The 24,170-nt window shown below is 45.0% G+C and overlaps 1 protein-coding gene across 1 annotated transcript in view; it reads left to right on the forward strand.

Annotated features, from left to right (window-relative positions):
* The window catches only part of LOC142214655 (NACHT, LRR and PYD domains-containing protein 12-like), a gene marked incomplete at its 3' end in the record, with an annotated part of 792,298 nt that overhangs the window by 700,169 nt on the left and 67,959 nt on the right, over positions 1–24,170 (forward strand). The window contains exons 21-22 of the mRNA XM_075283595.1: positions 17,637–17,807; positions 21,182–21,352. Of these exons, the coding sequence (XP_075139696.1) occupies positions 17,637–17,807; positions 21,182–21,352 (342 nt within the window). The remainder of the gene's footprint in view (positions 1–17,636; positions 17,808–21,181; positions 21,353–24,170) is intronic.

Here is a 24,170-nt window from a genome sequence, read left to right on the forward strand (position 1 = left end):
CCTATCCTGTGTGATACAGTATATTGAGCTGTGTATCTAATCCTACCCTGTGTGATACAGTATATTGAGCTGTGTATCTAATCCTATCCTGTGTGATACTGTATACTGAGCTGTGTATCTAATCCTATCCTGTGTGATACTGTATACTGAACTGTGTATCTAATCCTATCCTGTGTGATACTGTATACTGAGCTGTGTATCTAATCCTATCCTTTGTGATACTGTTAGGGGCACAAGACCCCCAGAGCTATGTTGTTGTAGTGTCAAATTAAAGAACAGGCCCAGATAGGCTATACCCATCCTTTATCCTGGAGAATCACAAAGACACAGATGGTGGTGTATCAAAATGAATTCTGATTTATTGTTACAAAAGAGGTAGTTTTATACAGACACAGGCAGATTGGGACATAACTGGTCTTGCAGGATTGGTCAAGGCCTAATGCAATATAGTCATTCTAGATGTATATCTCAAGGCTCGGTGCCGGTCTGGGGGCTAACAATTTCAATAGACGTCCTGTGTTCACATCCCCCCCTTGGAGACTATTAGTGTTACCATTCTATTTCCTTATCACCTTAAAGAAGGGCTTCTCTTCTTTGATCTTTTGTTTAAAGTCTCAATAGCGCAGCCCATAGCGTCTCCATGTTAATTAGTCTAACCAATTCCTTTGTGAGACAAAACTACTTATGTTTGATAGGGACAAGATGTCTGACAAAAGGCAATATCACTGGAAGACAAGTAATCTGGGCCACCACTTCATGTAATTTATAAAATATAATTTTTAAACAATATTGTTAGCCCCCCACAATTCCCCCATTTTGCGATATTTGAATACAGGAATTCATATTTAGGTACTTCAGTGACTTAACGTCTACTGCTGGACTTTTCCAGATTTCCCTCATCTGTTCCTGTATTCCAACCTAATCTCAATCATAGTTCTGGCCTGTTATTTTCAGTCTGCTTTGTATTTTTCAAACAAAATAAACATAAGATTATTACTGCAACTTTACTGACATTCACTTGCTTATACTATGTATCATTACTTCAAACATTCTCTGTTGTGTTATGAAAACAGGGATATATAACATGACTGAGGCTAATATGGGGCTATGAGTACATATCCTACAATCTGACACATTCAGATCTTCGTTCAAGATCATATGATGTTCAAGAAACTTATTGTCCCACTCATTATCAAATATTCTATGTGGGCTTATTGCCAGGACCATCTGTAACAGCATTATCAGGAGAATCTTCATCGCTTTTTGTGTAGAGACTTCTTTGCCATGTGGAGCATGGATACAGTTACTCTTTCCTTTAACTTTCATAGAAGTATTAGTAGTTAACAGCACTTGGAAGGAATCATCAAATTTTGGTTCAAGAGGTTTTTCTGATATGTCTTTTCACAATCACCCAATCACCACCTGCAAGCTATGTGCTCCTGAAAAATCAAACAGGGTCTGGAATAGAAGAGAACACCTGTTTATGTGTTACTTTCAGTCTTTGTCACAAGTTCTGGACACATCTGGCAGTACTTATCATCACCCTTCCATAAAGCACCTTGAGTGTGCCCTTCAACTTTTCTACTTTGCCTGAACTCTGCTCAATCCCCAATACAGACATGTACCTCTATCAGACTCTATCATCTCAGGTATCCCCAATCTACACACAAGCTCAGATATCAATTTCTTCGCAGTTACCTATTTCATTGCTCGGCTGACCGGATCCAACCCGAGAACAAATTCACACAGACCAACACATATTCGTATGTTCCAGATTCAGGCAATTGTATGTAAACTACTTGTATTCTCAAGAATGGATACAGGGATTTTGATGTGCATGTGGTGTGTCTTAACTACCTGCCCTGGATTGTGTAGAGCACATATGCTTTTACGTGATTCCCTGAAGCCCTTCCAAAACCTGAGGCAAACTATAGTTTACCCACTAGTGACTCCATGGCATTTCAAGAGGCATGCACCTTACCGTGGGCCAAACCAGCCATTTGGGGGTATACTGCTGTGGGCAGACACAATCTATCCCCCATTTTCCACATTCCTTCACATTCTCTGGCACCAGTCACCTTAGAGTACAGCCCCTTGGGGTCTACTAGGTCAATGTCTATTTTGCTCCCCTGGTTGAGACCCTTCCATGGCAGTAGTGCCGCTGCTCAATCAGCCTTCTCATTTCCAATACTCTCAGGGTTTCTTCCCTTTGTGTGAGCTCTGACTTTCACAATTGCCAACTGCTTAGGGAGCAATATGGCCTTCATCAACTGACTTACTAAGTTTCCATTCTTAATTGGTTTGCCCTGTGAACCATGTGCAATGCCATATGCATACCTGGAGTCAGTGTAAATGTTTGCTGTGCTATCAGGCTTCTATAAGGTCAGCCTCTTATACTGACATGTGTGGTGGAAGGGCTTCTTATACTATGGTGTCATGTATAATGACTACAGCATACCCTGTAACAAATTTGCCTTTTTCTGTTAGGTACCTGGAACCGTCCACAAACATCTCATAGTCAGGATTCTCCAATGGGGCATCAATAACATGACTGAAGCCGCCTCTTCTGAGGGGGAGTTTAAAAATATCTCATTAATAATAAAAAAAAAAAAATTAAAAATTCTCATCTACTAAATATCTCATCTACTCCCCCCTTTGAATCATGGTAAAAGAGTTGCAGGATTCAAAAGTCAAATAACGCTGAAATGAGATTTTTGAGGAGGATTGTAGAGCAAATTCCATCTTACTCTGTCTTGCCAAAGAAATATGACATCTGTCTACCTGTGTGAGGATTGCCTTACCACCGTTCTGATAGAGGAAACACATCAGGTTCATGTCTGTCTATCTGTGGCACAAAAAAAAAAATTATCAACATATCACAATAATATTCACTTAATTTCCCATAAAACATTTTTTTAATTCAAAGTTTATTGAACAAGAGCAAAGATAATAACAGATAGTATTGAAATCAAACTAGGGGAGAGGTGGAGGCGCAGCTCACACCAACATCCCAAGTAGCAAGTAGCAAAGGAATCTGGAGTTCAATAAACATTTATAAAAAATTTTCAAAACAACAACAGACACATATCGACAAGAAGAAAGAAAAGAAGGGAAAAGGAGGGAGAAAAGAAACAAGAGGGAGAGACAAAAGGAAAAAGGGAGGGGAGGAAGGGGGGAATGGAAATCGTAGTGGTAGACCAAAATTTCACATTATACATTATACCAGACCGTAACATAATATCCCAGAGTGTAATAGGCACAAACAGGAAGGACCGCTACATCTATAGCTTGTGATGTATTAACGATTTTCTAACCAGGGAGACCAAACTTTCACAAAGACCTTATGATTTCTCTTGGTCCTACTCAGCATTTCCTCAAATCTTGCGATTTGATTGACTTTTGCAAGCCAGTGGGCAAAAACAGGCACTTGTGAAGATTTCCATAGTAAGGGAATTTGCAGTTTTGCGGCTGAAAGTAGGTGGTATACCAGAGTCTGTGCGTGTGGCTGGAGTCGTGGCACTGGAGTAAACAAAATAAGCATGGAAGATGGAAGTTCAAAGGTGTCGAATCCAAGCGACCTGATCTTCAACTCCACAGCAGACCAATACTGCCGAATGGATGGGCAAGTCCACCAGATATGTAGCAAAGTTCCACTAGCCCCACTGCACCGCCAACAGAGATCCGAGTCTAATAGGCCATGGGAATGCAACCAGGAGGGAGAACGGTACCACCGTGATAGCAATTTATAGTGGTTTTCTTGGAGCCTAACACATGTGGAAATCCCATGAGACCTGGCAAGAACCAGTTTCACCATGTCATCAGTAAGCATAACACCCAAGTCCAATTCCCAGCTATTAATAAAGAAGGGTTTAGTAGTAGCTGGAGGCCTAATAATTTTGTGGAAAAAGGTAGTGACCTTAAACTTCTTAGTGTTCGCTAAAAAGTACATTTGCTCATAAGGCGTTGGGCCTCTCTTCCAGTCCGGAATTGAATCAAAGAGACGTTTGCAGGTGGCGTAATGGGAGACATGAAGAAAGGTGAGGACTTTCTGTCTGTCAGCAAAAGCAGGTGTTCGTGGGAGTTCTTCCGGAGAAGGCAAGCCTCCCAGCTCACAAAAGGACGCCAGAGGAACCTTAAGAAAGTTCACCCCCCCAATACCCGGGTGTTCCCTAACCTTCTGCAAAAAAGGTTCCAGGGATAAAATAAACAGGGAGGGGGATAATGGACACCCCTGTCTCGTCCCGTTACTTATAGGAAACGACTTGGACAGTGTGCTATTCACCTTAAGCCTAGCTGATGGACCATTGTATAAAGACATAACTGCTGTGATGAAGGGCAGGGGAATGCCAAATTTCTCCAGGGAGAGACGCATAAATAGCCAATTGACCCTATCAAACGCCTTCTCGGCATCTAGACCGAGAAGGACAAGGGGATCTGGATAAGACTTAGACAGGTTCAGGACATGAAGAAGGCGGAGAGTGTTAAGTCTCCCCTCTCGGTTCTTAATGAAACCAACCTGCTAATCACTAAGTAAATGTGGGAGAAGCGGCCGAAGCCGCAAGGCTAATAATTTCGCCCAGAATTTGAGATCTAAATTTAGCAAAGATATGGGGCGATAATTAGAGCACAACTGCGGATCTCTGCCCTCCTTCGCAATTAGTGTAATATGTACCTCCAATGCCTGGCTGGGCAAACGTGTCCCAGACAAGGCTGCATTTAGGGACCTAGTAAGAGGAGATAATAACAAATTCAGGAAAGTTTTGTAATAAATTAGGGAGTATCCATCTGGGCCCGGACTCTTATGGGCAGGGAAGGAATTTACCATTGTACGGACCTCGTCTTCAGAAATAGGATCCAGCAATGCCTCTGCCTGTTCCTCACTTAGTCTAGGGAGATTGAGGGGTGCGAGAAAAGCAGAGATCGCATCTGTCCTGTCAGTCTCCGGGGGCGAGCCAGGGGTCTCCAGGTTGTACAGATCTAAATAGTAGCGTCGAAAGGTTCAGCTATAGCAGGGGTGGACGTAAGAAGTGGGCCTAAGTCAGGTTTGATAGAGGTGATGTAGGTCCTAGACTGAGCCTTCTTAATCAACGAACTCATCATCCGACCACCTTTGTTTCCGTGTGCATACAAATTTTGTTTGTAATTGAGGAAATGCTTGGTAGCTTTAGCAGAAAGTAGATCTCTGAGCTCAGTTCTGAGCGCACTTAGCTTGTCCAGATCCAAAATGGACTGTGAGAGTTTATGTGCTCTCTCTAGAGCGGAAATACGGGTAAGTAGGGAGTCTATTTGCTGCTGTTGCAGCTTCTTCCACCTAGCACCCTGGGAGATCAATATCCCACGGATATAATGCTTATGAGTTTCCCAAACTATAGTGGGACTAGTGTCAGGGGTGGCATTAATTTCAAAGAACTCTTTAATATGCTTGGAAATGTGCTCTACCGTGTCCGGGGAGTCAAGCAGGCTCTCATTTAGTTTCCACGTGAGTTCTGGTTTAGGGATAGGAACTAGCTTAATGTCACAGGTAATCGGGGCGTGATCCGAGATTGAGATCTGGCCAATACGCGACTTCCTGGAACAGTGCAAGAGATTCTTAGAAAGTAATAGGTAATCTAACCTTTGATAGGAGGAACGGGGATTAGAATAGAAGGTGAAGTCTTTGGTGGTGGGATGATGAGTCCGCCAGATATCTATCAAAGACAAATCCTGGAAGAGTTTACAGACCCTGCTCAAAGCCCTTTGCGACAGCTGAGATCTACCAGAGGACGAATCCAACAGAGGGTTTAGCGTCAAGTTAAGATCAGCCCCCAAGACAATCTCGCCCTCAGCAAACAAGTGGAGTGTTTCAAATGTTTTGACCAGCCAATCTACCTGACCCGATGTCGGAACGTATAGATTCACCAGTGTGTAGGTGTCCGATGCGATTTTCCCCTTCACAAAGAGGGCTCTACCATCCAGGTCAGTATATTGCTTAAGGCACGTGAAGGGAACAGAGTGATGTATGCCTATAGACACCCCTCTCGAAGCCCCGGAGTCGCTACCATTATGAAACCATTGGGAAAAGTAATTAGTCGGAAGCTTCGGTATCTTACCCCTCCTGAAGTGAGTTTCCTGCAGGAACAGAATCTTAGTCTGCAACTTCCGCAGAAGGAGAAAGACCCCGTGCCTCTTAGCCGGAGAATTCAACCCATGCGCATTAAGTGACTTGACCGTCACCTGGGCCATGACCTGGTAGGAAGACAATCAAAAGAAGCACCGGAATACCACTACTAAGGGAGGGGAAAGGGAGGGGAAGGATGGGTTAGAGGAGAAAAACAAAAGGAAGAGCCAAAAGGAGAGAAGAAGATAAAGGGGAAATGGGTAGACAGAAGACAAACACAGACAATAAGACAAAAAGACTATAAAAGTGAGCTGAAAAACCTTCTTATAATAAGCAACTAATTGCTAAAGGTGCTCTAGCCTGAGGAGCACAGCTATGAGGAAATTACCCCCAACTCTATGGAGGTGCAGACGTTCCGGGAGGCCACTGACTTCCGGGAAAGTCTGTATAGGGAGTATGTAGAGCTTGGTGCAATCGGCGCCCTGCCGGCCCACAGTAGAATAAGTATGAACAGCAAGAAAGAACCAAGTGCCAACGGTCAAAAACAGACATTGATACATATGCGACAGGGATGGGGGAGAAGAGGGGAGGAAAGCTAAAGATTTCCAGTATGAGAACATTTAACAAGCGAGAATGCCGCAAGTTGGGTACAGGAAATCAACATAACATAACGTAATGTAATATAAAGTAATGCAAAGTAAAGTAGAGTAAAGTAAGCCCCCACATGACAATAACCCTCCAGCAGTTGTAAACCTATGAGGAAAACATGAAAGAAATATTCTGCAGATAGTGGTATCCGCTCCCCTGCGATAGCAGGTGTCAGTAACAAAAATAAATCAAATAAGTCCTGAAAATGTAAAATCACATGAACCAGTAACTGGCGGGTAAAGCACATTGAGAGACCCAAGGATGGGGGGCCTAGACAGACCCAATACAGCCATTAGGAGCATAAAATCATGGTGTCAGCAGACGAGATTGTTGGAGTGAACGCCGGGCTTTAGGAGATTTAGCACGGTGTATCCTGGACCCTGCCAGGCAGGAGGATAAATCAGGTAGAGATGCCAAGTCCGGCGTTGGGAGCCATGAAGGTATGTCCAGAGGAGTAATGTTAAGCTGGTTCCAGACGTTAGGCAAATCAGCAGGGGTCTGAACAATAATACGTTTTCCTTTATGCTGTATGGAGAGGCCAAATGGATAAAGCCAGGAGTAGGCCACATTTAGTTCTCTAAGCGTCTCTAGCAGAGGTTTGAGCTGTCGCCGTTTAAAAAGAGTGGAAGGGGCGAGGTCCTGGTATAAGGACAAAGTGTCAGAATCATGAGTAAAGTCCTTCTTAGCCCGAGCAGCCGACAAAATATCTTGCGTGTCTAGGAAGGATAGCAAGCCACAAATGACATCACGAGGTGGATCCCCCTCTCTAGGTTTAGGCCTCAGGGCTCTATGCACACGCTCAATCACAACTGATGCAGCCCTATCAGGGCCCAGTAACAAAGTAAATATGGCGGAGGCTCTATCTTTCAGGTCTCCTGGGGCACAGTCTTCACTAATCCCCTTAATCCTTATGTTTTTGCGTCTGGACCGGTTCTCCTGGTCCTCCAGGAGAATCAGTGCTCTATCAATCTGGGCTTTCTGAGACGCCAGCGTGGCCGCCACAATGGTGGCATGATCAGTTAATGCGACACAAGTGTCTTCTACCACCTCCACTTTCTGGCCCAGGGATGTCAGCTTGGCCTTAATATCGGCTAAGTCAGCCCTTACCGGTTCCAGGGCCTGCATGATGACATTCCGCAATAGTCGTTCAGACACCGTGGCCGACACTCCTGCACCTCCGCTATCCTCCTCCTCCCCTCCACTCTCGCCTCCCTCATCAGCGTCTGGAGCGGGAATCGTCTTGTTCGCGCCTCCCGGCGCCATCTTGGAAAGCAGGCCGCGGCTATGTGGGCTCCGTTTACGGAGGAATTTCTGAAGGTCTGATTGCTGGCGGGCCAATTTGGGGGTACTGGGCGGGTCACCCCCTCTGTCTCTCCCAATCTTCACCATTTCAGCCGTGGTTCAGCTAGGTGGGAACCGACAAAGCACCTAAATGTAGCGGAGCTACAGGCTCATGCGTCCGCTACGCTCGGCAGTCAAGCTCCGCCCCCCAATTTCCCATAAAACATTTGTCTAATCTTCTCATACAAAACCTATCTCCAGAAGGTAATTACTCACAATCCAGTGCCTCACTTTAAGATATAGCAGTACAATACTTCATTTGCCCTCAGGACACTATCAGCACAATAGGGCTTTTGGGACATAAATAAGACACTCTGTAGTCTGAGCGGTCCAGCCATTGTTCTCTTTGTCTCCACTGTAAGATTAAACAGTGTCTTATCATGGACGCAGCTGGCTGTCTCTCCCCAAACTTGTCAAACCTGTATTCAGACTTATTTATACAATCTTAAGTAAATTCAGTTCTCTACAACTTCTAAACACTCCAGAATTACAAACAATTCATTAAATGCTCTCTCTCTCTCTCTCTCTCTCTCTCTCTCTCTCTCTCTCTCTCTCTCTCTCTCTCTCTCTCTCTCTCTCTCTCTCTCTCTCTCTATATATACAGTCCTATGAAAAAGTTTGGGCACCCCTATTAATCTTAATCATTTTTTGTTCTAAATATTTTGGTGTTTGCAGCAGCCATTTCAGTTTGATATATCTAATAACTGATGGACACAGTAATATTTCAGGATTGAAATGAGGTTTATTGTACTAACAGAAAATGTGCAATATGCATTTAACCAAAATTTGACCGGTGCAAAAGTATGGGCACCCTTATCATTTTATTGATTTGAATTCCCCTAACTACTTTTTACTGACTTACTGAAGCACAAAATTGGTTTTGTAACCTCAGTAAGCTTTGAACTTCATAGCCAAATGTATCCAATCATAAGAAAAGGTATTTAAGGTGGCCAATTGCAAGTTGATCTCCTATTTGAATCTCCTCTGAAGAGTGGCATCATGGGCTACTCAAAACAACTCTCAAATGATCTGAAAACAAAGATTGTTCAACATAGTTGTTCAGGGGAAGGATACAAAACGTTGTCTCAGAGATTTAACCTGTCAGTTTCCACTGTGAGGAACATAGTAAGGAAATGGAAGACCACAGGGACAGTTCTTGTTAAGCCCAGAAGTGGCAGGCCAAGAAAAATATCAGAAAGGCAGAGAAGAAGAATGGTGAGAACAGTCAAGGACAATCCACAGACCACCTCCAAAGAGCTGCAGCATCATCTTGCTGCAGATGGTGTTACTGTGCATCGGTCAACTATACAGCGCACTTTGCACAAATAGAAGCTGTATGGGAGAGTGATGAGAAAGAAGCCGTTTCTGCACGTACGCCACAAATAGAGTTGCCTGAGGTATGAAAAAGCACATTTGGACAAGGCAGCTTCATTTTGGAAACAAAAATTGAGTTGTTTGGTTATAAAAAAAAAAGGCGTTATGCATGGTGTCCAAAAAGAAACAGCATTCCAAGAAAAACACATGCTACCCACTGTAAAATTTGGTGGAGGTTCCATCATGCTTTGGGGCTGTGTGGCCAATGCCGGCATCGGGAATCTTGTTAAAGTTGAGAGTCGCATGGATTCCACTCAGTATCAGCAGATTCTTGAGAATAATGTTCAAGAATCAGTGACGAAGTTGAAGTTACGCCGGGGATGGATATTTCAGCAAGACAATGATCCAAAACACCGCTCCAAATCAACTCAGGCATTCATGCAGAGGAACAATTACAATGTTCTGGAATGGCCATCCCAGTCCCCAGACCTGAATATCATTGAACATCTGTGGGATGATTTGAAGCGGGCTGTCCATGCTCGGCGACCATCTAACTTAACTGAACTTGAATTGTTTGTCCAAAATACCTTTATCCAGGATCCAGGAACTGATTAAAAGCTACAGGAAGCGACTAGAGGCTGTTATCTTTGCAAAAGGAGGATCTACTAAATATTAATGTCACTTTTCTGTTGAGGTGCCCATACTTTTGCACCGGTCACATTTTGGTTTAATGCATATTGCACATTTTCTGTTAGTACAATAAACCTCATTTCAATCCTGAAATATTACTGTGTCCATCAGTTATTAGATATATCAAACTGAAATGGCTGCTGCAAACACCAAAATATTTAGAACTAAAAATGATTAAGATTAAGAGGGGTGCCCAAACTTTTTCATAGGACTGTATATATATATATATATATATATATATATATATATATATATATATACACTCACTGGCCACTTTATTAGGTACACCATGCTAGTAACGGGTTGGACCCCCTTTTGCCTTCAGAACTGCCTCAATTCTTCGTGGCATAGATACAACAAGGTGCTGGAAGCATTCCTCAGAGATTTTGGTCCATATTGACATGATGGCATCACACAGTTGCTGCAGATTTGTCGGCTGCACATCCATGATGCGAATCTCCCGTTCCACCACATCCCAAAGATGCTCCTCTATTGGATTGAGATCTGGTGACTGTGGAGGCCATTGGAGTACAGTGAACTCATTGTCATGTTCAAGAAACCAGTCTGAGATGATTCCAGCTTTATGACATGGCATTGCATTATCCTGCTGAAAGTAGCCATCAGATGTTGGGTACATTGTGGTCATAAAGGGATGGACATGGTCAGCAACAATACTCAGGTAGGCTTTGGCGTTGCAACGATGCTCAATTGGTACCAAGGGGCCCAAAGAGTGCCAAGAAAATATTCCCCACACCATGACACCACCACCACCAGCCTGAACCGTTACCGATACAAGGCAGGATGAATCCATGCTTTCATGTTGTTGACGCCAAATTCTGACCCTGCCATCCGAATGTCGCAGCAGAAATCGAGACTCATCAGACCAGGCAACGTTTTTCCAATCTTCAATTCTCCAATTTCGATGAGCTTGTGCAAATTGTAGCCTCAGTTTCCTGTTCTTAGCTGAAAGGAGTGGCACCCGGTGTGGTCTTCTGCTGCTGTAGCCCATCTGTAGCCTCAAAGTTGGACGTACTGTGCGGCGTTCAGAGATGCTCTTCTGGCTACCTTGGTTGTAACGGGTGGCTATTTGAGTCACTGTTGCCTTTCTATCAGCTCGAACCAGTCTAGCCATTCTCCTCTGACCTCTGGCATCAACAACGCATTTCCGCCCACAGAACTGCCGCTCACTGGATGTTTTTTCTTTTTCGGACCATTCTCTGTAAACCCTAGAGATGGTTGTGCGTGAAAATCCCAGTAGATCAGCAGTTTCTGAAATACTCAGACCAGCCCTTCTGGCACCAACAACCATGCCACGTTCAAAGGCACTCAAATCACCTTTCTTCCCCCCCATACTGATGCTCGGTTTGAACTGCAGGAGATTGTCTTGACCATGTCTACATGCCTAAATGCACTGAGTTGCCGCCATGTGATTGGCTGATTAGAAATTAAGTGTTAACGAGCAGTTGGACAGGTGTACCTAATAAAGTGGCCGGTGAGTGTATATATATATATATATATATATATATATATATATATATATATATATATCCTATTAATATTATAAATGTGAAAGTTTGTGAGTTTGTGGGTTTGTGTGTTTGGATGTTTGCATGTTCGGATGTTTGTTCCTCAATCAGGGAAAAACCGCTCCACCGATTTGGCTAAAATTTTCCACAAACATAGTTAATACACCCGATTGCACAATAGGCTACTTTTCGTCACAATAACGCACATACGTTTTTCCCAGGACCCACGCAAAAAGCCAACTCACATCACTATCTCTGCAATCTCACACACTTTGGACCATAGGAAGCCCTAAAACTTCACATTCCCCTCTACAGCCTCGCCCCTAACCCCACACAATCACATATACATATACTACCACTTTGCCCCTCACCTTACCGATACTCCAGGAGGCTCTCTTTAATGCTCCGGAGCAGCCATGTTTGCCGACCCCCACCGCTCTGACAATCCGCGACACCGCCCACCCATGTGAATACCCCTAGGCGGTCTAATAAATGCAAAAAAAAAAGTTTAAAAAAGTAAAAAAAATATTTTTTAAAAAAAGGATTAAAAATTCAAATCATCCCCCTTTCCCTAGAACACATATAAAAGTAGTTAAAAACTGTGAAACACATACATGTTAGATATCCCTGCGTCCGAAATCGCCCGCTCTACAAAGCTATACAAATATTTTTCCTGTTCGGTAAACACCGTAGCAGGAAAAATGGTCAAAAGTGCCAAACCGCCGTTTTTTCACTGTTTTGATTCTGATAAAAATTTGAATAAAAAGTGATCAAAGCAATAACATTTCCCGAAAATGGTAGAACTAAAAAGTACACCCGACCCCGCAAAAAAAGACGCCCTATACACCCCCGTACACGGACGTATAAAAAAGTTACGGCTGTCGGAATATGGCGACTTTTAAAAAAAAAATTTTTTAACACAGTTTTGGATTTTTTTTTAATGGGTCAAAATGTAAATAAAACCATATAAATTTGGTATCCCTGGAATCGTAACGAAACACAGAATACAGGGGACATGTCATTTTGGTTGCACAGTGAACGCCGTAAAACCAAAGCCTGTAAGAAAGTCGCAGAAAAGCATTTTTTCTTCAAATCCACCCCATTCTGAATTTTTTTCCCTGCTTCCCAGTACATTATATAGAATAAATAATGATGGCATCATGAAGAAAATTTTGTCCCAGGAAAAATTAAGACCTCATATGGCTCTGGGAGTGGAGAAATAAAAAAGTTATGGGGTTTAGAAGGAGGGGAGTCAAAAACGAAAATCAAAAAATGCCATCGGCGGGAAAGGGTTAACTTCAAATACTTCTGTCCCAAAGTCACTATGTAAAGTTTCTCACAACACCGTATATATAGCAGCTCAAATACAAAGTAACTTCAACACAAAAGTCTCACGTATTCTCTGAATTACAGCAAAAAACAAGATACAAAGTTACATTTCATATCCCATACCTTATACACAGTACGAAAACCTTACCCGCCCCTGTATATACCCACTGCTACAATCACCACAGACGAAGTCGCGGGTACCAGCTAGTGTATATATATATATATATATATATATATATATATATATATATATATCAGCAGAGAAGGCAGAGGCCTTAAATAAGAGATCAAATCTATCTCCCAATCACCATAACAAAAATTTATATACAAAAAAAAAAAAAAAAAAACCATCACAGAGCAGATATGTGAGTGACTTCTGATTTACTTAGACAGCTGTCTAGCACCTTATCACAAACAATGTCCCAGAAACACCACTTTAGTTTTGTAGAGCTGCAATTTATCTTTACCTGTGTGTACATGTTAGGGGCGTTCTGTGCCCCTTGTGGTAAGATACCTCACATGTATTGCCTACCCCTATGGTGCCTAATCCCATATCAGAAGGATCATCTGAATAAAAAAAATGACCAATAACAATGTACATGTACAAGTATTAGATAAAACTTTTTCACAAAATAATTCCCGATTGTTAACATTCATGGATTTATAGTATAAACCCATAACAAATATTTATATTACAAGTATAAAGCCCATGTGATATACTTGATACACACAAGCACCAATAAACACTGAGTACCTAGTACATGTACATGTTATATTAAATACATCTCATATTCACCAGAACACACATATATAGTTTCAACAATGGAAAGAACTTATGCCTCCCTTTCATATCTACTTATCACCACCCTCTGTGGGGTTATCAGCAGTCAGTATCTCCATCTGCTCGCTGTGGAAACTAAAAATGTAACAATACAGACATGGACAAACAGAGCATGTACATATAGCAAACACATGTAACACATATGGGCCCATTCACTTCCATAAATACATGCAAACTTCACACTTAAATCATAAAGAACTTGTCAAATTTTCATATATTTTGTACAGTGATATCACTTATTGTCTCAGGATGGCCAAATCTTATTCTTCTTTTCCTACAAATAACCACAGGGTTAGTTATAATTCCTGCACAACTGAATATTGAGGAAAAATTAACAAAACAAGTAATCAGATGCCTTCATCTTCTCATCAATGTGTATATCACTGAAAAATAAACATAATGATGATTATCTAAAATTTATGCCATTAATCCAATTCTAAAGACATTAAATATGATTTAAACAGCCAATACTGATACCAACATTACATGTTAATATTTCTGTGCAATTTGAATATTTCCATGGCAAACCCCACTCATCTAATTACCACAGATGTTCAGAACCTCTTACACTATATTTGAGGTTTGCCTTGAGGGCCGACTGACAGACTATTAACATTTTTTTTCTTTATTAGATTCCAATCAAAGTTTTTACCACTGTAACACATCACAATACTCTTACACAAGGCTTAAAAGTCAAATACTGTCATTGCTAAAAACAGCTTACACTATATAGTTACAAATTATTAAACCATATATTCATAATTGTCCATACATTATACCAGTGGTGTTACAATCTATCACTTAAAGCTGACCTCTTAACTACCTGCCTTGTCTCCCCCTCCCCCTACTTGCTGACTTCTACCGAAGCATGTATACTGTATACCTCTGCTGTGGATACAAAAGACACTGGGAGGTTAGGGAGGGGCCTGACATTCATTGTGAATTATCCTGACCTCAATCAGAGACAGGCAAGAGGCAGCTTCTGATCCTTTCGGCCATATTTGGTCTGATTTCTTGCATAAATGCTTCAACAATCATGGTGTTTTTCAAAGCATTATAGACCTGATTTCACCCAGAATCTACTACCTTGGTGAGTGGTCTGCCACAATATACTTCAGCGGACTCTCCCTATATCTTTATCTAGTTACCACTCCCATAGTGCTAACAACACAATGCAGACCACATTAACCCTTTAGCTGGACTGTGAGTGAGTGCTCACTATACATTTCCTTACACTAAGGAAAATATGCAAACACTTAATACCTTATTTCTGTAACCATTCCTTACTTAATTTTTATCCAACTATCCAACATCTTATCAGCAGTTTATTACCTCCTTTTCCAACTGTCCTTTCTTTAAACTATCTCTTGGGCTGATTTCCATACCGGCTGACTCTGCACTCATCCCATTCTGTTCTTCAATCAGAGCATATATTCCCCTTTGTAACTTATGCTCCTGTATCTGTTCTGCATGATCTAATCTCCATTGGTTCCCAAAATTTACTATCAAACAATCCTATCTTGGGGACACCTGCTCTTTTAAAAATCGTTTTTACTTTGGCGGAAACTTCTTTCCCTTCTCTCATCTCTATTAGTTCATATGGGGTGTACCATATCTTAGAGGATCCCTTCCCCATGTTAGCTGATGGCCAATCAGCTGTGAGCTTCCCACTCCTCTAGGGCAATTAAGACAATAGAGGATCACAGACTTTTCTCTTGGGTCACACAGATCCCCCAAACTTCACACAGATCTCCCCAGGATCACACAGATTTCTCCCTAGGGTCACACAGATTTCACACAGATTTCTTTGGGGGTCACACAGATTTATCTGGGGGTCACACAGATTTCTCCCCAGAGCCACACAGATTTCTCCCCAGGGTCACACAGATTTCACACAGATTTTTCTACGGCCACACAGATCGTTCTACGGCCACACAGACCTTTGATCTTTCCACAATTCTAGGGCCACACAGACCACTCACAGATTTTTCTTTTCTAGGGCCACACAGACCCATCACAGATTTTTCTTTTATAGGACCACACAGACCGCTCCCAGGTTTTTCTTTTCTAGGGCCACACAGACCGCTCCAAGGCCACACAGACCTCTATTTCTCTAGGGGAACTCTCAAACAGTTGAACTAATCTCTGATGTGCAAAATTCTGGTGTAGTGGTCAGGACAAAACCTCATTCGGTTTCCACAGACTCAACTTTTTGTCTGTGTCCCCTTACAAAAACACACCTGAATGTTTGCACGTACTTGCGCGGATTCTACTCAGTCCTTAGTGCTACTACTCAGTTCTCATTCGACCCTGACCGTCCAGGCACGGCTGGAGGCTAGTGTTCCTAAACAAGGACTTTTCAATCACTCAGTACTTTCGCAATTCTATGGATTAAGGATAGAGACTGACTTTCCCTCCTGTACCACCTTATACACTTTATAACAGATGTATCAATCAAATGACAGCACGGACAGTATACAAAGAATGAGATATTGCATTTCCCACCCCGCTACAACAACATACTCTTTAGGTTCTTTGCAAAAAGCTTGAGATATCTATATAAGGAACATATGTGTTTACCTCACACTCGGACAGGAAAACAAAAGTACTTAGAAACACAGATCAGATTTGTAAGAGAAAAGCTCTTACCTGCAGCGCTGATTTTGTTGGTTCTGTGGTTCCAGGAACTTCTGTAGTCACTGGTCGTCCGGGGAGCAAGCAAACCATCTCCTTATCTCTCAAGCTGTACGTTGGAAGCGCCAATTTCTGTTAGGGGCACAAGACCCCCAGAGCTATGTTGTTTTAGTGTTAAATTAAATAACAGGCCTGGATAGGCTATACCCATCCTTTAGCCTGGAGAATCAAAAAGAAACAGATGGTGGTGTATCAAAATGAATTCTTATTTATTGTTACAAAAGAGGTAGTTTTATACAGACACAGGCAGATTGGGACATAACTGGTCTTACAGGATTGGTCAAGGCCTAATGCAATATAGTCATTCTAGATGTATATCTCAAGGCTCGGTGCCGGTCTGGGAGCTAACATTTCAATAGACATCCTGTGTTCACATCCCCCCCCTTGGAGACAATTAGTGTTACCATTCCATTTTTTTATCACCTTAAAGAAGGGCTTCTCTTCTTTGATCTTTTGTTTAAAGTCTCAATAGCACAGCCCGTAGCGTCTCCATGTTAATTAGTCTAACCAATTCCTTTGTGAGACAAAACTACTTATGTTTGATAGGGACAAGATGGCTGACAAAAGGCAATATCACTGGAAGACAAGTAATCTGGGCCCCCACTTCATGTAATTTATCAAATATAATTTATAAACAATATTGTTAGCCCCCCCACAATACTGTATACTGAGCTGTGTATCTAATCCTATCCTGTGTGATACTATGTACTGAACTGTGTATCTAATCCTATCCTGTGTGATACTGTATACTGAGCTGTGTATCTAATCCTATCCTGTGTGATACTGTATACTGAGCTGTGTATCTAATCCTATCCTGTGTGATACTGTATACTGAACTGTGTATCTAATCCTATCCTGTGTGATACTGTATACTGAGATGTGTATCTAATCCTATCCTGTGTGACACTGTATACTGAGCTGTGTATCTAATCCTACCCTGTGTGATACTGTATACTGAGCTGTGTATCTAATCCTATCCTGTGTGATACTGTATAGTGAGCTGTGTATCTAATCCTATCCTGTGTGATGCTGTATACTGAGCTGTGTATCTAATCCTATCCTGTGTGATACTGTATACTGAGCTGTGTATCTAATCCTATCCTGTGTGATACAGCTGCTGATACATCTCTCACATCTCATCTTCTTATTCTTACAGTTTGGGTGATAATAATCTACCAGACACTTCCTGCACCCAGTTGGCCTTTGTAATAAGGAATAACCAGTCCCTGAAGAAACTTGGCCTGTCTGGTAACCGTATGTCTGGTCCTCACTTCAGTGACTTGGTGGCCGCTCTGTCCAGTCCAGCCTGCAGTATACAGGAATTACAGTGAGTAATGCTGTCTATGAAGCTACAGTATCTAATTGTATTGTGTGATACTGTGATATCTGTGGGAGGGGGTCAGGCATGTGGGTGGGGTCAGGTGGAGCGTGAGAGCAGGAGACAGCGGCGTTCTGTGGTCGTCCAGGGATCCCCGGTGTCTGCTTGTTCACAGTGCAGGCTGAGAGTTATCTCTGGACACTGGCAGGCTGAGGCTGTGGTAGCCCCGCCTGCCAGTGTCCGGAGATGACTCTCAGCCTGCGCTGTGAACAAGCAGTGGCGGATCCAGGGTTTGCGGGGCCCTGGGCAATTGACTTTGGTGGGGCCCTACTTACTGGGGGTCTTGCACTTCTAACCTGTACTTCCCAACTGTTGAAGACTATAAAGAGGGAACAAAACGTGCACAAATTAGGCCCCACCCACTTTTATGTTGACTCCACCCATTCTCATTCAATTTTCATGTGATTCCACACAGTATAATCCTCCTACAGTCACCCGTAAATTATATCTCCCCCCATTTTCATATACACCCTTCATCTACCCCTAGTTTCATGTCCCCCCCTCTCTCTGTCCCCAGTTTCATGCCATTCTCCCCCTTTATCTGCCCACAGTTTCATTTCCCCCCCGTCTCTGCCCCAGTGTCATGCCGTTCTCTCCCCTTCATCTGCCCCAGTGTCATGCTGTTCTCCCCCCCTTCATCTGCCCCAGTGTCATGCCATCCCCCCTTCATCTGCTTCAGTGTCATGCTGTTCTCCCCCTCTTCATCTGCCCCAGTGTCATGCCGTTCTCCCCCTCTTCATCTGCCCCAGTGTCATGCCGTTCTCCCCCTCCATCTGCCCCAGTGTCATGCCGTTCTCCCCCCCTTCATCTGCCCCAGTGTCATGCCGTTCTCCCCCCTTCATCTGCCCCAGTGTCATGCCGTTCTCCCCCTCCATCTGCCCCAGTGTCATGCCGTTCTCCCCCCCTTCATCTGCCCCAGTGTCATGCCATTCTCCCCCCTTCATCTGCCCCAGTGTCATGCCGTTCTCCCCCTTCATCTGCCCCAGTGTCATGCCGTTCTCCCCCCTTCATCTGCCCCAGTGTCATGCCATTCTCCCCCCTTCATCTGCCCCAGTGTCATGCTGTTCTCCCCCCCTCCATCTGCCCCAGTGTCATGCCGTTCTCCCCCCCTTCATCTGCCCCAGTGTCATGCCGTTCTCCCCCCTCCATCTGCCCCAGTGTCATGCCGTTCTCCCCCCTCCATCTGCCCCAGTGTCATGCTGTTCTCTCCCCCTCTATCTGCCCCAGTGTCATGCCATTCTCCCCCCTTCATCTGCCCCAGTGCCATGCCGTTCTCCCCCTCCATCTGCCCCAGTGTCATGCTGTTCTCCCTCCCTTCATCTGCCCCAGTGTCATGCCGTTCACACACACACACACACACACTCACCATTCCTCGTTCCCCCGCAGCTCTCTCCCTCATACACATATTGTAGCCGCGATGTGATGACGTCATCACATCGCGGCTACAAATGCCGGAGCTCAGCGTTAAAGCAGGAGCTGAGCTGTGACAGCTTCTGCTTTAAACGCCTATGTTGTCAGCTCATTGGCGTCCTACCGCCGATGAGCTGAATACATAGGCGTTTAAAGCAGGAGCTGTCAGCTCCTGCTTTAATACTGAGCTCAGTTGGAAACGGGACATGCCGACCGGGACCATTTTGTTAGGTCCCGGCCGCGCCGCGGGGCCCCGCTAAGCGCGGGGCCCCGGGTAGTTGCCCAGCTCGCCCGGCCCTGGATCCACCCCTGTGAACAAGCAGCACCCCGGCTCCCTCCATTCCTAAGAGCAGGGAGCGCGTCATTTCCTGGAGCTGCTGCTGCCCGGCCTGCAAGTGTCCTTAGTGCTTGTTCACACCGCAGGCTGAGAGTCGACTCTCAGCCTGCACTGTGAACAAGCAGACACCGTGGGATCCCTGGCTGCATCCCGCGATCGACCCATACATCCTTTGCAATTGACCGATAGATCGTGATCGACGTATTGGGCACCCCTGCTGTATACTGAGCTGTCTGTAATATTACACTCAGTGGCCAAAAGTCACGGGCAGGCGTGTCCCAGTACCGGTTGTGTCGGATATGACACTCAAACAGTGACGCGATGCGGCCTATGGCACTAGTGTCGCGGGATATATCAGCAGTCTGATGCAGACAAGTGTCTTGTAAACATGGCAACACATCGCGAGTTAAGTGACTTTGAATGTGGGATGATAATCAGTGTAAGACGCATGGGGCATAGCATTTTCGAGATTACACAGGAATTTGGGTTTCCGAGATCAACAGTGACTCGGGTGGACCTGCAATACTGCAGAGACAACATTGGCAGCCGAGTAAACCAGTGCACTGGTCGACCATGAGTGTTGGATGAGCAGATGTCACGTCACCTCCGCAGAGTCGTACGGGGCTCTCGACTGTCTACTGTGAGTCAAATTGCCACCGATTTCCACCAGGACTGTACGCCGAGAACTGTCTTCAACAACAGGCTTCGACAGTCGATGCCCGAACCATGTCCCTTTGCTGATGCTGCTACACAGAGCTTGAAGACTGACATGGGCCTGCGACCATTGTCATTGGACCATAGAACAGTGGTGGCATGTGGCATGGTCTGATGAATCACAGTTCCAGTTGTACAGAGCAGTTGAGCGTGTGAGAGTGTGGCGTATGCGCAATAAAGCCAGGGATCCTGCATGCCAACAGGGACATATCCAGGCGGGAGGTGGCTCTGACATTGTCTATGTCATGTTCACATGGTAGCAATTGGTCCCCATTGTCTGGGTGCAGGGATAAATGCCTGGTGCTCAATACGTGAAATTTATGGCAGACCATCTGCACCCCTTTCTGGTGTTGGAGTTCCCTGCTGGGGATGCTGTGTACCAACAGGACAATGCAACATGTAATCGCTCGTTGGTGACACAGGACTGGCTTAATGAACACACCAGTGACCTCACGGCCCTCGATTGGCCTGCTCGCTCACCCGATCTCAGCCCCATAGAGAATTTATGGGATGCTGTGGATACTAGCATTCCCTCCATGGACCCAGCGCCAACTACACAGGACCAATTGTGGGCTGCAGTGCAGACTGCAGGGGTCAATATGCCTCCAGAACTCTTTCAACACCTCGTGGAGTCCAGGCCTCGTCGTATTGCTGCAGTTATCAGGGCTCACGGAGGGGCGAGCCCCTATTAATGGCACATCTGGTACCTTCCCATGGCTTTTGGCCACTAAGTGTATGTATTGTATTGTCTGCTGAGCTGTGTATCTAATCCTATACTGTATACTGAGCCGTGTATCTAATCCTATCATGTGTGATACAGCTGCTGATACATCACTCACACCTCCTCTTCTTATTCTTACAGTTTGGGCAGTAATAATCTACCAGACACTTCCTGCACCCAATTGGCCTCTGTAATAAGGAATAACCAGTCCCTGAAGGTAATTCACCTGTATAGCAATCGTCTGTCCGGTCCTCACTTCAGTGACTTGATTGCCGCTCTGTCCAGTCCAGCCTGCAGGATAGAGGAATTACAGTGAGTATAAGAGATATGTACAGTTGGTGACTGCTATATGGGGGTGGTTTGGGGTATAACAGTCCGTGGAGTCTCATCTTCCTCTTCGTTGGTGACCGCTATATGGGGAGGTGGGGGTGGGGCAGGTGTATTGGGATAAATATAACAGTCCATGGAGTCTCATCTTCCTCTGGTTTGGTGACAGCTGGACACGTATTGGGCAGCGATCTCCACAGTGGCCTCTTCTTCTCCCAGTAGGATGTAGAGTTTCCTCTTCTCGTCTGCAGATATAAAGTCTGGGATGTGGGCAGAAAGTCTTTGGTAATAGACAGCCCTCGCAGCTGAGTATTTGGTGCAGTGTAGCAGGAAGTGGGTCTCGTCTTCTGGGACCCCCTGGTCACAGTGCTGGCACAGTCTATTCTCCCGTGGCTTGTACGTCTGCCTGTATCGCCCCATCTCTATCTCCAGGTTGTGGGCGCTCAGTCTGTACAGGCTCAGGGTCTGTCTGTGTTTGGGGTGGGATATTCTCTCCAGGTAGGTGGCCATGGTGCAGTCTCTTTGCAGTGACTGGTACACAGTGAGTTTCTTGGAGTTATTTATTGCGCTTCTCCATTCCTTGATGTACCGCTCTTTGTCTCTCTCAATGACTCCTTTTATTTGAGCCTTGTTCAGGGCATGTTGGGGGTTTTGGCTTGGCAGATGGCTGATGCTTGGTTGGGGGGTATCAGTTTTTCTCGGGGCTCTGTGGCTCAGCCAGGCTTGGTGGTAGTAAGAGCCAGGACTGCTGCCCTGTATGTGAGTCCAGAATGATAGCGCCCTCTTCTGCATAGTGAGCCATAGGGGGAGTCTGCCTAGCTCTGCCCTGCATCCCATGTTGGAGGTGCTGCGGTGGACATGGAGGAGGTACTTGCAGAACTCCAGGTGGAAGTTCTCTGTTTACGCTGGAATCCCACTTTGACTGGTCTGGGTAGGTGGCTGGGCCCCAAACCTCACTGCCATAGAGAAGGATCGGGGTGATGACTGCATCAAATATCTTCAGCCAGACCCTCACCGGTGGTTTGAGGTGGTACAGCTGTCTTCTGATGACGTAGAAGGTTATGCAGGCTTTTGCTTTCAGGGTTTCTATTGCTGCTTTGAAGCTTCCTGATTGGCTGAGCTCCAGCCCCAGGTAGGTGTAGCTGTTGGTTTTCTCCAGTGTGGAGCCGTTCAGTGTGAATTGTGGGGTGGGGGGCTTTGTTGTGGCCCTTCTTCTGAAATACCATGACTTTGGTCTTCTTCTGGTTGATGGGTAGGGCCCATGTGGTGCTGAATTTTTCCAGCACTGACAGGCTTTCTTGGAGGTCTTTCTCGGTGGGGGCCAGGAGTAGGAGGTCATCGGCATACAGCAGGAACTTCACCTCTTGGTCGTTCAGGGTGAGGCCTGGAGTTGGTGAGGCCTCCAGGGCTGTAGCCAGTTCATTGATGTAGATGTTGAAGAGCGTTGGGTTGAGGCTACAGCCTTGTCTGACCCCTCGGGCCTGTTGGAAGTATGCTGTCCTTTTCCCATTCACCTTCGCACTGCACTGGTTTCCGGTGTAGGAGCTATTGATGACATCATACGTTCTTCCTCCTATTACACTCTCCACGAGTTTTAGAAGTAGGCCTGGGTGCCATACTGAGTCGAACGCCTTCTTAAAGTCTACGAAGCAGGCGAATATCTTGCCTCTTCTGGTGTTGTGGACGTGCGTCTTGATGAGGCTGTGCAGGGTGTAGATATGGTCTGTGGTGCGGTGGTTTGGCATGAACCCTGCTTGGCTCTTGCTGAGGACCCCGTGTTGTGTGAGGAAGGTGAGGATTCTGTTATTGATGATGCTGTTGAACAGTTTCCCCAGCGTGCTGCTGACGCAGATCCCTCTGTAGTTGTTGGGGTCATATTGGTCCCCATTCTTGTAGATGGGGGTTATGAGGCCTTTGTTCCAGTCTTCGGGGAAGTGTCCAGCATTGAGCACGAGGGTGAATAGCTTTGCCAGTGCCGCGTGTATTGCTGGAGGGCTGTATTTGATCATCTCTGGTAGGATGCCGTCAGGGCCGCTGGCCTTTTTGCCTTTCAGCAGGGCAATTCTTTCCTGTATATCTTTTATGGTGATTGGCGAGTCCAGAGGGTTCTGGAAGTCTTTGATGACTTTCTCCATGTCCCTCAGTTTGGTGATTATCTGTTGCTGTTCTGGAGTTAGGTCTTTTTCTGGGATGTTTTTGTAGAGACCTCTGAAGTAGTTGAGCCAGATATTGCCATTTTGGATGTGGAGAGAGTTGTTCTTGGGCTTTGTGCCCATGTGGTGCCAGGTCTCCCAGAATGAGCTGTCCTGGAGGGAGTCCTTGAGTTGCTCTATTTTGTGGGAGAGGTACCTCTGTTTCTTCTCTCTGAGGATGCCTTTGTATTGCTTGCATAGATTGTTGTAGGCGTCCCTCGTCTCTCTGTTGTTGGGGTCTCTGTGTTTCTGGTTGGAGGCTGCCCTTAGAGACCGGTGTGGAGCCTTGCAGTTGCTGTCAAACCATTTGTGAGACTGTTTGTTAGTCGGTCTCTTGGGCTTTGTCTGTTTCAGGCCTGCTAGTTGTGTACAGGATGTTATTGAAGTCCTTCACTGCTCGGGTGACCCCTTGTTGGTTTGGCTGGCAGGAGCTCATATAGTAGTTTGTGAGCAGTTCCTTGATTTTGGGTCAGTTAGCCGCATTGGTGTATTCGGTGGCCCGGTGACTGGCCCATTTAAAGGATGGTGGTAGGTTGTAGAGACCAATCTGGTGGGGCTGCTGTGTGAGTGGCTTGTCAGTGGATCTCATGTACAGCAGGATCTGGTTGTGG

The sequence above is a fragment of the Leptodactylus fuscus genome, chromosome 7, assembly GCF_031893055.1.
Source record: "Leptodactylus fuscus isolate aLepFus1 chromosome 7, aLepFus1.hap2, whole genome shotgun sequence".
NCBI lineage: Eukaryota > Metazoa > Chordata > Amphibia > Anura > Leptodactylidae > Leptodactylus > Leptodactylus fuscus.